This window comes from Typopeltis vanoorti, chromosome 21 (genome assembly GCF_054136105.1).
Source record: "Typopeltis vanoorti isolate ZY-2024b chromosome 21, IOZ_Tvanoo_1.0, whole genome shotgun sequence".
In the NCBI taxonomy this organism is placed as follows: Eukaryota; Metazoa; Arthropoda; class Arachnida; order Uropygi; family Thelyphonidae; genus Typopeltis; species Typopeltis vanoorti.
In genome coordinates, this window is record NC_143569.1 from 76,522,720 (window position 1) to 76,536,498 (window position 13,779).

Below are 13,779 nucleotides of genomic sequence, written 5' to 3' on the forward strand. Positions count from 1 at the left end.
AAATGGTGAAATCATCAGTAACATCCGATATGCCGATGATACAGCTCTTCTGGCTGACAATATTCAGGATCTTCAAAATCTTTTGGAACTAATACATGCAGAGAGTGAAAAAATGGGATTAAAAATAAATATCACCAAACTAAATTCATGGTCATAAGTAAGAAACCAATTCTTAATTTAGCACTTTCTTTAAATAGGAAACAAATAGAAAGAGTGGCAAAGTTTAAATATCTCGGATGCTGGTTAAATGAAGATTGCAATCCAGAAATGGAAATAAAAGTTAGAATTGAAATGGCAAGAAAAAATTTTCTCTTGATGAAATCAACACTGTGTAACCGCAGTTTAAACTTAGAGCTTAGAGTACGCATGGTTAAATGCTATGTATGGTCTGTACTGCTGTACGGTGCAGAAACTTGGACCTTGAAGACAACATCAATAAAAAGACTTGAAGCCTTTGAGATGTGGTTATACAGACGAATGTTAAAAATCTCATGGACAGCAAAAACGTCCAATCAGGAAGTACTGGAACAAATGGGGAAATCACGTGAACTTTTAGATACCATAAAAAGAAGGAAAACTGCATATCTTGGTCACCTACTTCATAATGAAAAATATAAGATACTTCAATTGATTATAAAAGGGAATATAAATGGAAGAAGAGGACAAGGAAGACTAAGAAAATCTTGGCTGGCAAATATCAGACAGTGGACTGGTATGAACTCTGAGAGACTGCTCAGAATAGCTGAGAATGGCCCAAAATTTGCCAAGGTGGTCGCTGACCTCTGATAGGGGATGGCACTCAAAGAAAGAAGAAGAAGCATTATTATTGTTATTATTATTACAGGCAACTCCAAAGAGTCCTTAGACATACAGGGATGCCCTAAACATCATGTCAAGAACTATTCACCATTTGCTCAGTATCTATCATACTTTGCTTTGAAGTCATTGGCACCCACAACAGACTTTGGCAACCTATTCCACTCATTCACTACTCTCCAAGCAAAAAACCTAGTCCTAATACATTTGCTAAATACACTCTTACTCAATTTCCATTGGCCCCTAGTTCTCTCACCAACACACCTGTTCTGAAAAAATTTCCTCTGAATTAATCTTGTAAAAACCCCTCAGTAATTTGTATGTCTCAATCATATCACCCCTTTTGTAGCTATCAACCAGTTTCTGTAACCCACAAATCTTCAACCTGATTCTCTTAAGGTTCATTCCATAGACCTGCTACCATCTTGGTCACTTGCCTCTGGATCCTCTCCACCTCCTCATCACCAAGAAACCCTGGCACCCCAGATTTGCATGCAGTAGTCAAGATGGGGACTAGCACTCTCAAGTCTCCGGCTTCGTCAATTTCCTGGAGTACAGTTGCACCAATGTGAAATACAGCTGGTAATCTTGTCACCCCAAAATGCATAACCTTATACTTTGCCACATTAAACTGACATAAATTCTCCTTTGCCCAGTCTGCCAATCTATTCAAATCATCCTGCAAAATTTTGACATCATCTGTATTAACTATTGTTCTACCCAACTTTGCATCATTGGCAAATAACTGAACAGTTCCTCTCAGATCCTTTCCTACATCGTTAATGAATAAATTAAACAGTAACGGTCCAAGAGCAGAACCCCAAGCATCTAAGTTTTCTTGCATGTATCTTACTGGAATTTTCAGTTGGGTGACACTAATTCTCACAGTTTTATTTTCCTTTATTCACAGATTGTTACTAGGAGAACTCTACTCCAATCCTCAGGACTTCACCATGCCTTCTGTTAATCACACATTGCAGCTACTGTAAAACTTTTAAACCTCCATATTTGAGCATTTCTGGTCAAATGATAGAGAATGATAATGGAAAGATTAGCAATTTGTATCAGAATGGCAGAAAGAAGATCTAGAACAATATCTATTTGAATTGGTATAGTTAGTAGCACCTGTAAGATTTGAAAATATTGGCAACCTAACTTATCCATTTGGGGTGGGGGCGGGAGTTAATAGAATGCTAGTAATAATGCAAACTTAATTATTTAATATCATCGGAGTTTGCACACCTGTGATGTTATGTATTAGGAAATGATGATGATGAGATATGAAATTGTTCTAGTGGTCAACTTGCATGAAATCATTATTCCCAAGATCTGTGCTGATAATGTGGATTATGGTGCATATCCCAGCTTGTATCACAATAAACACTTCACAAATTTTTGATTAGTAAAGTGCCTGATTGCAAACCTGACAGAATATCTGTGGTATGATCTAGAATGCAAGTTCAGGACACTGTTGAAATGACCCACTTTAAAAGTTGGAAGTCTTCATCTTGACCCATGTTTTTTGTAAAGAAATTAATTTCTGCAGGATATTGCATAAGCTCAGCTTACTCTTCTTCTTCCAACATGGATTTTAGGCCAGGTGACCTGTTCTGGTCTCATGCCATCTCTTTGTTGGTCTTCCAATTCTTCTTTTTCCTTATTTTATATTTGTATAATATTTTTTATAGTCTGTTGTTGTCCATTCGATTTAAGCGTTCTGTCCATTTTTGTTTATACTGTCTCATATAGTAATTAATTGGTTTTATTTCAGGGTTTTTAATTCAGGGATTGTAAAATTTCTTCATTTGTTTTATGGTCCCACTTGGTATATCCAGCCATTTTTCTGAGAAATTTCATTTCTGCTGTTTGAATTAGTTTTTTATCTTTCCTTTTATGGTCCATGTTTTGCTTCCATATAGTAGAGTTGGTTTTGACAAGACATTATATAGTCTGATTCTAGTGTGATTTTGTATTAGGGATGGCTTAAATGTATTATTTATTATGCCATTTACTTTGACAAAGTCTGATATTTTAGTGTCTATGTCTTTTTCTTCTTCGTATGATAAATCACACCCCAAGTATTTGAAAATATTTACTTGTTCTAATACTTTATTAGAACAAGTAAATTATCTATCACTATTTTACTTGTTATTGGGTTTTCTCCTTTCAATGCTATTATTTTATTTATTTTATTTTTTTAAGACATTGTCATATATTTTGTTTTGAGATATCATTTAATGATTTTAATGATCTTTGTAAATCATCTTCTGATGTAGCTAATACTATTTGATCATCTGCAAATAGTAGTGTATCTATCTTCATTTGTGGGGTTATTGTATACCAAATGGGTTATACCGTTTCCAGATTGTTATAATTTTATTTATATATATATATATATATACACTAGGGGGATCTGCCCCTCTGACGCCTACGGCACCCCTCCTGAGTTCCGGACTGGTAGGCCAGTTCTCCTCAAATTTTGAAGACTCGAAAGGGAGCTCTCCCCCCCCCCCGAGTTCCAGACTGGTAGGCCGGTTTTTGAAGACTTGAAAGGGGGGGTTACTCCCCCGGTGCGTAAGGTGCCCTCCCCAGATCTGGACCGGTAGGCCGGTTCGCCTTGAATTCTGATGACTCGAATTTTGAAAACCCGAAAGGGTCTCTTCCCCCCCCGTGTTCCAGACTGGTAGGCCGGTTCTCCTTGAATTCAGATGACTCAAATTTTGAAGACTCAAAAGGGGCCTTCCCCACCCCCTAGCGCCTACAGCACCCAACCCTCCCAAGTTCCAGACTGGTAGGCCAGTTCTCCTTGAATTCTGGTGACTGGATTTTTAAGACTAAAGGGGAGTTACTACTACCCCGGCGCATAAGAGCCCAACTCCCCGAGTCCTGGACTGGTTGGCCGGTTCTCCTTGAGTTCAGATTATTCGAATTTTGAAGACTCGAAAGAGGGGGATATCCCTCTGGTGCCTACGCCGCCTAACCCCTTGAGTTCTGGACTGATAGGCCGGTTCTCCTTGAATTCTGATGACTCGAAAGGGGGTCCTGGCGCCTACAGCGCCCAACCCTCCCGAGGTCCAGACTGGTAGGCTGGTTCTCCTTGAAATCTGATGACTCGAATTTTGAAAACCCGAAAGGGGGTTCTGTCCCTTGGCGCCCTCCCCCCTCCATGTTCTGGACTGGTAGGCCGGTTCTCCTTAAATTCAGATGACTCAAATTTTGAAGACTTGAAAGAGGGGGATACCCCCCCTGGCGCCTACGGCGCCCAACCCCTCGAGTTGCGGACTGATAGGCCGGTTCTCCTTGAATTCTGAAGACTCGAAAGGGGGGATACTACCCCCCCCCCCCCCCCCCAGCGCATAAGGCACCCAATCCCCCGAGTTCCGGACTGGTAGGCCAGTTCTCCTTGAATTCAGACGACTCGAATTTTGAAGACTCGAAAGAGGGGGATACCCCCTGGCGCCTACAGCGCCCAACCCTCCCGAGGTCCAGACTGGTAGGCTGGTTCTCCTTGAATTCTGATAACTTGATTTTTGAAAACCCGAAAGGGGGTTCTGTCCCTTGGCACCCTCCCCCTCCGTGTTCTGGACTGGTAGGCCAGTTCTCCTTGAATTCCTGGTTATTAACCCTTTATCACTTCCATGTTTCTTAATCATGTGATGTGTGTCTGCTTCAGATTATGAACGTTGGAGGCTAACCACTTTTTTCCTTCAAGTGTCCTATACTTTGAACAATTCACATCACTGTTCAATTTCATTACTTGTCAATTTCATTGACAAGTAATGAAATTGATTAAGTATCAGTATTTAGGTTTTTTTCAAGATATATGAGCAGAGGCTAGTTAATTTCCTTTCAGTAAAATTATGGGGACTACAACCGTGTTAGGAATAATTACTTTAATTTCACGATGTTTTGACCTTCATATTAAGGTCATCATCTGAAGTATGCACATATATCTACAAAGACAAGCTATATTATATTTCACACAGTATGTCAAACTGACAATGATTTGATCAATTTAATCTCCATAATTTTACTGAAATGCTCGTAGACAGGCTTATATGTTGATTATGCATTATTAAATCACTTAAGGAATTGAACAACGTAGATACGAATATAAATTAAATTACACTTTAATAAATATTTACGATATTTCGGAAACACCCCAGAATCAAGTTCACCCTGGAAAAAGAGGAAAACAACAGCCTCCCTTTTCTAGACACACTAGTCACCTGCCAGCCTGATAGAACCTTGGTTTTCTCAGTTTATAGAAAACCCATCCATACAGGCAGATACATTCACCAACAATCCCACCACCACCCCCTCACAACAATATGGAGTGGTGAAAAAACTATACAACTGGGCTAAACTAATCTGTTCTAACGACATGGCCCTAAACGCTGAACTAAATCACATCCTCAACACTTTCTCAGCCAATGGCTACCCCCCCCCCCAAAAAAAATCCAAAAAACTATTAAAACCTACAAACCACAGCCCCCCCTCCACAACAAGGATTACTCTAAATCCATCACCATTCCCTACATCCGAGGCACCTCGGAAAAAATTACCAAAATCTTAAGAAAACATGACCTGACCTCCTGTTACAGGCCATACAGAAAATTGACATCCCTTATCCTCTCCACTAAAGACCAACGACTTCCCCTAGACCTACCTGGTGTATACCAGGTCCCTTGCAGCTGTAAACTGTCTTACTTTGGCCAAACAGGCAGGACAGCGAATAATCACAATTTCTGAACACAAGGACTACATCCGTTTTCACAAGTACAGCCATTCTGGTCTTGCAAACCATGCTCTGGATACACACCACAGAATACAGTGGAAGAAAGCTACAGTAATACACCGTAGCAAATACAAATTCGAAAGACTATTTATGGAATCAGCCTCAGCCCTAAGAAACTCTCCAAACCTCAATAAATTTGGTTGTATGCGACTGCCCCAAATTTGGGAGGCTTACATCAGCAGACCTTCAGTCCAACGGCCAAGAACACTTACTTAACCCGCTAGAGGGCACTATCAGGACTTTTAGGAGAACAATAGCTTCATCTCTTCATTCTCAGTTACTGTGTTGTAGTGCCTACGTGCACGTGCCTTTTTTTGTAAGTTCCTTTTGAAGATGGCAGCGTGATATTGCCGAAATATCGGAAATATTTATTAAAGTGTAATTTAATTTATATTCTTATCTACGTTGTTCAATTCCTCAAGTGATTTAATACTGAAATGAATGCTTATCACCACTAAAGGAAAAGAAGCTAGTTGAGCTAGTAGCTTGCTAAATTATTTGCTAAATCTCTGAGATATTAGTTGATTAAAATCTGAATATATAAATTTCTCACACATTTTCTTTCCCTTTGTAAATTAATTTTGTAAAATTTTGATGTTTTACATAAATTGTATATTTATTTTTATCAATAACCATTATATTTTTCCACCTAACATGAGTTTATTGATGAACTGTGAAGCATTTTCAATAATTTTTGAGTTGGATAATTTTTGAAAATTATCCCATTTCCATTTCCCTTTGTATGTTTTGGCTCAGTGGCCTGTCACAGCCAACTTAGCTTCTTTGAAACCTGATTGCTGCTTATGATGAGGCAGTTAACCCTATCTGCACAGTCTTTCCATTGTATGGTCATTTTGCCTATTTTGTAAGTTGAAAACTGTGAGTTCCCAGAAGGAAAAATTGTCCCTCCTCTGTTGAGACCAGTTATTATTATTATTATTACGGGCAACTCCAGGGAGTCCTTAGACTCATCGAGGGAGGCCCCAAATCATGTTCATCACAACTATACTACATTCATACAGTATCTATCATACCTCACCTTAAACTCATTCACTGTCACAGCATCCACCATAGACTCTGGCAGCTTTTTCCACTCATTCACCACTCTAAAAGTAAAGAACCCAGTCTAACACCCTTACTAACCTCATTCTTTCTTGCCCAGCTTCCATGGATGTTCCCTAGTCCTCCCACCACCAGCACTGTTCTCAAAAATATCCTCTGAATTAATCCTATAGAAACCCTTCAGTAATTTGAATGTCTCAATCATATCTCCCATCCTCCGCCTATCAACCAATTTCTGCAACCCACAAATCCTCAACCTGTTCTCATAAGGTTCATTCCACAGACCTGCTATCATCTTGGTCACTCGCCTCTGGATCCTCTCAACCTCCTCCCCATCAAGAAGAAACCTAGTTGACCAACTCTGGTCACAGTAGTCGAGATGGGGTCTTATCAAGGGTCGATACAGAGGAACATTAACATGCTTGTCTCTGCTCATCAAAGTATTCTTCAGCAACCAAGTGATTTGATGAGCTGATTTGGCCACTTTTGCAATGTGCCCCCTAAACTTCAACTCCTTATCCACCAACACTCCCAAATCTCTGGCCTCATCAATTTCCTGGAGTACAGTTCCACCAGTGTAGTAAACTGCTGCTAATCTTTTCACCCCAAAATGTATAACCTTACATTTTGCTACATTAAATTGACATCCATTCTCCTTAGCCCAGACCTCCAATCTATCCAAATCATCCTGCAAAATTTTGACATCATCTGCATTCACTATTGCCCTACCCAACTTTGCATCATCCGCAAACTAATGAACTGTTGCTCTCAGATCCTTTCCTATATCGTTAATGAGCAAATTAAACAGCAGTGGTCCAAGAACAGATCCTTGCGGCACACCACTAGTCACAGGCCGTCTTTTGGACTCTACTCCTGAATAAACCACTCTCTGATATCTCTCCATGAACCACCCTCCTATCCATCTCACCAATGCTTCATTTTACTGATTAGAATTCCATGTGGTATCCTGTCAAAGGCCTTAGCAAGGTCCAGTAGAATCACTATAAACCCATTACCCTTATCCAGTTCAGCCATCACTGTGGTATAATACATGAACAAGTTACTTATGCATGACCTACCCTTCACAAACCCATGCAGTCCCCGATATAGTATCCCATTTTCATCTATCCAATCTTGTATTTTCCTCTTGACTATTTTCTCTAAGACCTTGATAACAATTCATGTTATGCTGATCGGCCAGTAATTTTCAACAACAGCCTTGGAACCACCTTTATGCAGCAGAACTATTTTCCCCTCTTTCCATCTCCTTGGGACTGATCCAGACCTGAGGTTCGAATTAAACAAAATGGTCAAGGGCACTGATAATTCTTTAGCCGCTTCTCGTACGAGACGAGCTGGTATACCATCCAATCCCACAGATGTATTGACATTGAGGTTCTGTAATAAACTATTTACCTCCACTTCATTCACTACAATTCCAGTATAAGCTGTTGGTTCTTCCATTCCTGTAATGTCACCACCTGGATGATATACTCTTGCAAAGTCATATTTGCATCAGAAAACTATAGATAGTTTTCTCACAGTAACAGTAATCCAGAATCCTAAATCTAAAATAACAATTGTAATGTTAAAAATAGGACATCATTGTTACTGTAAGAAAACTATCTATAAGAAAGAATGTTTTTCTCATGTTATCTTAAATAGAATTTAGCTTTGATGTAGTTTTTAAATAATTAATTAATTTGTAATTTTATCTGTTTTTTTTTTCCCACTAGAGGTCATGCCAGTAGAATAACCGGTGATCAAATCATTGTTTCTTTAGCTTACTGTGTGAAATGTATGAAGTTTCAACTCCCGATGTTTCAACCTTAATATGAAGGTTGAAACATCGGGAAATTAAAAGAGTTACTTATAACATAGTTCATTTTATGATACCTTTATCAATCATGGAGAGATTTTACTTTATTATCTTCAAATCTTATTTCATTTGTATACTGCATATATAACGTTTCACTTTTTTTGTCAGATTCTTACTATATATGATGCTCTCGATGTCATTAATGTTGATAAAGTGGTAGAATTTGTGAAAGGTTTACAGCAAGAAGATGGGAGCTTCTTTGGAGATAAATGGGGTAAGATTTTATTCTGTATATATTAGGAATTTAATATTTTTGGTATTCTTTATTTTCATTTTACTTAAATATTTTGAAATATTTCATTATGCTATTATAAAATGATTGTAGAATTACTTTTTTTTTTTTTTTTGACTGAATGCTTGCTTTTTCAGTAATGTTACAGTTAGACACTTCGACATATATTCTAACTAAAAATGAAGTTGTAAATTTACTTCACAGTTGTGGGTCATGGTTAGCAAAATTTCATACTTCACATGCAGATTTAATATATCTGTTGCATGCCAAAAAAAAAGAGCTTAAAAATCAAATAAAAACAACACCATATTAAAACTATATTGTAAAAATTTTGAATTATTTTTCAAAAAAAAAAAAAAAAATTCACTTGTTAACCTACAGTGGATAAAGTGAGATTTAAAAATGGCTGCATACTTTTAGCACTATCATGCCACTGAGAATGTACATAATTATAATCTGAACTCAGGCTGTTCAGTGCTATACTTTTAGGATGATTGCCTTATCCTGTGCCTCATTGAAAATTTTGAAAAATAATATCATACCTTCATTTTTAATTTTAGTTTGATAGTTTTGATGCCATTGTTAAATATGTCTTTAATCATTCCCTACTAAAAGTTGTTTTCATCATGTTCCATGTACCTTTTGTTAACCTACAGTAATTTTTTATAAAAGAATCCAGTCATGACTTCTGAATTGTTTTTGATATGGTGTTTTTCAATTGTGATATGAAATTCTCTTGTGAAAATAATCATAATTTATAATTATGAATCTTTTTACATATAAATTTAAAGGTGCCAAGAAATTATTCTTGGTTTAATCTTTTATCCAAGTGTATGCAAATAAAGTTTGCGTGTGAAGTAATTTCATGAATAGTTTTGATGCCATTGTTAAATATGTCTTTAATCATTCCCTACTAAAAGTTGTTTTCATCATGTTCCGTGTACCTTTTGTTAACCTACAGTAATTTTTTATAAAAGAATCCAGTCATGACTGCTGAATTGTTTTTGATATGGTGTTTTTCAATTGTGATATGAAATTCTCTTGTGAAAATAATCATAATTTATAATTATGAATCTTTTTACATATAAATTTAAAGGTGCCAAGAAATTATTCTTGGTTTAATCTTTTATCCAAGTGTATGCAAATAAAGTTTGCAAGTGCATGCAAATATAAAGTTTGCGTGTGAAGTAATTTCATGACTAGGCAACTCACATATAGAGGCTAATGACTTCATATCACTTGCCTTAGTATCCCATAATGCAAAGTGCATATCCTTACTGTATAATGTTATGCATTATGGGATTAATTTTAGTAATTAGGTGTGACACCTTTGGCTACTACTTGTATATGGAAATATTATTCTGCATTACTTCAACCTTGGTATCATTTCTGGGTTTGGCTCCCACTGACAAGACCTCAATAAAGGTCAAAACCAGTCTGGGAAGTGATCCTTCCCATAATGCATAGTTATACATATCTGTAAGGATATGTGCTTTGCATTATGAGATACTAAGGCAAGTGATGTGAAGTCAGCCTCTATATACAAGTTGCCCAGTTGTGAAATTACTTCACTTGCAAACTTTGTTTGCTTACACTTGAATAAAGGAAACCAAAAATATCATTCCTTGGCACCTTTAATTTATAGTATAACCAAGTGGAAAAACTTTCAATTTCAAAAATCTTTTTACAATTATTTCTCTATATACTGTATATTATTAGTTTTGGTTTCATAACATGTATATCGGCACTTGCGATGTGCCCATTATTGATATTATTATTGTCCAAATGAAATTTTGATGTACTTACTAGATTCTGAGAGTTATGTTACTTGCAATCTTTTTTTATTGTAATTTAAAAGTGTTGTTCTTGCTTGCAATTTGCAGCTGACAGAGAGAATGTTCTGTATCGGAGTAATGAGGAAAACAAGTAGAGAGAGAATGAAAATTTGAGAAAAGCAACCAGGGAATTTGTTCTCAAGTTTTTAAGTTTTACATGACAGTCAGGAGAATATTAATAGAAGATTCTGAATAGGAATCGTAGCACTGCGAATCTTTAAACTGGAAGAGTTGAGACTGACAACATGTGTTTAGAAAATAAAATAAGATATTTGGAGATTAACATTCTAATTCAGTGTTCAACGAAATGCTAAGTGAAAAGTTTCACCTTCTGTCTTAAAGACACCAGATCTATTTGTTATTCTACTGGGTAAAAAGCAATGGAATTAGTGAAATGTGGATCTGTAAAGTGGCTTAACATGAAGAGCTCTACTTAGATATGTTCTTTATGAAGTAGTAGAAGAAACTTCTTTCTCTAGTACAAAAATTGATAATTTGTGCATCAAATTGAACTGCAAGAGGTAAGAATATTTATACTCCAGTGAAACTGGAGGAATGATTGCAAAAATTGTATGCGAGAGACTTAATAATAACAGATATGTTTTCCACAATATGTGAACTCCCTATAGTTCACATTATTAACACTGCTGTAATGTATTCCACAATACCTTAATGTTTTCTGATTGAGATATATTGATTATGAATGCATTTATGTTAATTTTTTGCACCATTTTTCTACAATCCTGATGAAGAGGTAGTGAAACTGTTTAGCATGATCTTTAATGTCTTATTTATGTGGTACACATAGAATAAATCTGTAGGTTAGATATAGGCAGGGCTTGACAAATTATACAGAACCTTACCATGCCAAAGATAGACTCACCCAAGTATCCCTCCCCTATAATTTTTTTAATTATATGTTCCACAAGGAATTAGTGATTAGGGGTGGGAGGCTGTACCTTGATGGTTGAGAAGTTATTTTTTTATATATATTAAATAAAAAGTATTCTGTTTTGTCCACATTTCAGCTACTTGCTAGTTAGCAAAATCCACTCACCAGGTGAGTAGGTGAACATATTTGTTGAGCTCCTGATATAGGAGAGATTTGTCAGTTCATTGGAAAAGGGATAATTACTGAATTTCTGAAAAATGTGAAGTAAGAATGTAGTAAGCCTCAGGTAATAAGGGCAAATTCCATTTTGGTGCAAAGTTAAATAGTTTTCCATAAATTAAAGATACCAAGAAATTATATGCATGGTTTAATCTTTTATCCAAGTGTAAGCAAACAATGTTTGTTTGCAAGTGTTTGTATATAGAAGCTAATGACTTCACATTAATTGCCTTAGTATTCCATAATGCAAAGCACCCCCCCCTCCATCAGATATATAGGAATATATCTGATAGGGTGTGTTAGGAATAAAAAAATATATAAAAGATTTTAAAAAGGTTTTTAATGAAAGAATTTAATCCTTTATCCAAGTGTAAGCAAAACAATGTTTACACGTGAAGTATTTCACAACTGGGCTTGTATATAGAGGCTAATAACTTGACATCAATTGCCTTAGTATCTCATAGTTCACATGCAAACATTGTTTGCTGACACTTGGATAAAGGATTAAACTAAGAATATAATGTCTTGGCATCTTTAATTTATAGTATAACCTAGTGAAAAAAACTGTCAACATCTGTCTCTAATCCACAGTATTTTAATGTTCTGGGTTTTTCTGGGCCTGCCTCCCACTGACGAGACCTCAATAAAGGTTGAAACCGGTCTGGATAGTGGCTCTTCCCTTAATGCATAGCTTTATACATGTCCGCAAGGAGATGTGCTTTGCATTATGGAAGATACTGAGACAAGGAGCCTGGTCCGCCTTTACTACGAGTTGCCTCAGTCCTGAACTACTTCAGGTGCAAACTTTGTTTGCCTACACTTGGGTAAAGGATTAAACTAAATTTATTATAGTCTAACCAAGTGGATAATAAACTTCCAACATCTTTCTCTAAATCCAGAGTAAATTAATAATAAGGTGGTACACCTTTTGACGACTCGTGTAAGTAAATATGACCTCTCCATTGCTTCTGCCTTAGTATCACCACTTCTGGGTCTGTCTCCCACTGACGAGACCTCAATAAAGGTTCAAAACTGGTCTGGGTAGTGGCCCTTCCCTTAATGCATAGTTTATACATGTCTGCAAGGAGATGTGCTTTGCATTATGGGAGAAACTGAGACAAGGAGCCTGGTCCACCTTTACTTAAAAAGACCAGTTGGCCAAGTGGTTAGCATTCCTGCTCTCCAGCCAAGAAGTTGTCGGTTCGAATAATGCTGTAGGCATCAATATTTGTGGTCATCTTCAATAAGCAAAGCAGTATGAGACCACTGCCTTGCTTGCTAAAAGGTTCAAACAGCTTGAAAAAGTTCCATGTTGGTGTCTAGAGCATGATTTTTGGACTATGTAAAAATACAGAGGTTGTCTGCAAGAATAGAAAAATTAGAACTCCATGGTGGACATAAGAAGTTTAAGAGGCAGTGAAGGAAAAGAAGAAAGCATATCAAAAGTTCCTGGCAAATAAGTCAGCTTGTTATCTTAGAGAATACAGAGACAAATTTAAGAAAGCTAAACACCGTGTAAAACTAGCTAAACAAAAGTCATGGAAAGACTTTAGTAAGAACATAGAAAATAAATATTAAGAAGATGGCAAGATATTCTGGAGGTTGTTGAAGAAGCTCAGAAATGGAGGAAAGAGTGCTGTAAAAGGAATTAGAGATAATGAAGGTGAAATAAAAACTGGAGAAAAACATATCCTTGATCTATGGAGTAATTACTTAGAAAAATTACTAAATGAAACAAGTAGTAACAACACAGTGGTAAAAAAAAAAAAAAACACTGACCAGGCATGCATTCAGCAATATATATATCCATACTTGAACATCTTTATCTTAAGTTCCCATGAAGATGGCAATGTGACGTTGCCGAAATATTGGAAAGTATATATTAAAGTTGATTTAATTTATATTTCTAGTGTACGCTGTCAATTCCTTAAGTATTTAATTATCATATAAAAAAGGAAATAAAACTGAATGCAAGAATTACAGAGGAATTTCTCTACTGAGTGTTCCTGGTAAAATTTATGCAAGTGTACTTCAGAAACGGTTGAG

The 13,779-nt window shown here is 36.6% G+C and overlaps 1 protein-coding gene across 3 annotated transcripts in view; it reads left to right on the top strand.

Moving 5' to 3' along the window:
* Positions 1–13,779, top strand: part of RabGGTb (geranylgeranyl transferase type-2 subunit beta) — a 113,181-nt gene that overhangs the window by 56,144 nt on the left and 43,258 nt on the right. For all 3 annotated transcript variants that reach the window (XM_090410967.1, XM_090410970.1, XM_090410969.1), the window contains one exon: positions 8,664–8,769. In XM_090410967.1, the coding sequence (XP_090267093.1) occupies positions 8,664–8,769 (106 nt within the window). The remainder of the gene's footprint in view (positions 1–8,663; positions 8,770–13,779) is intronic.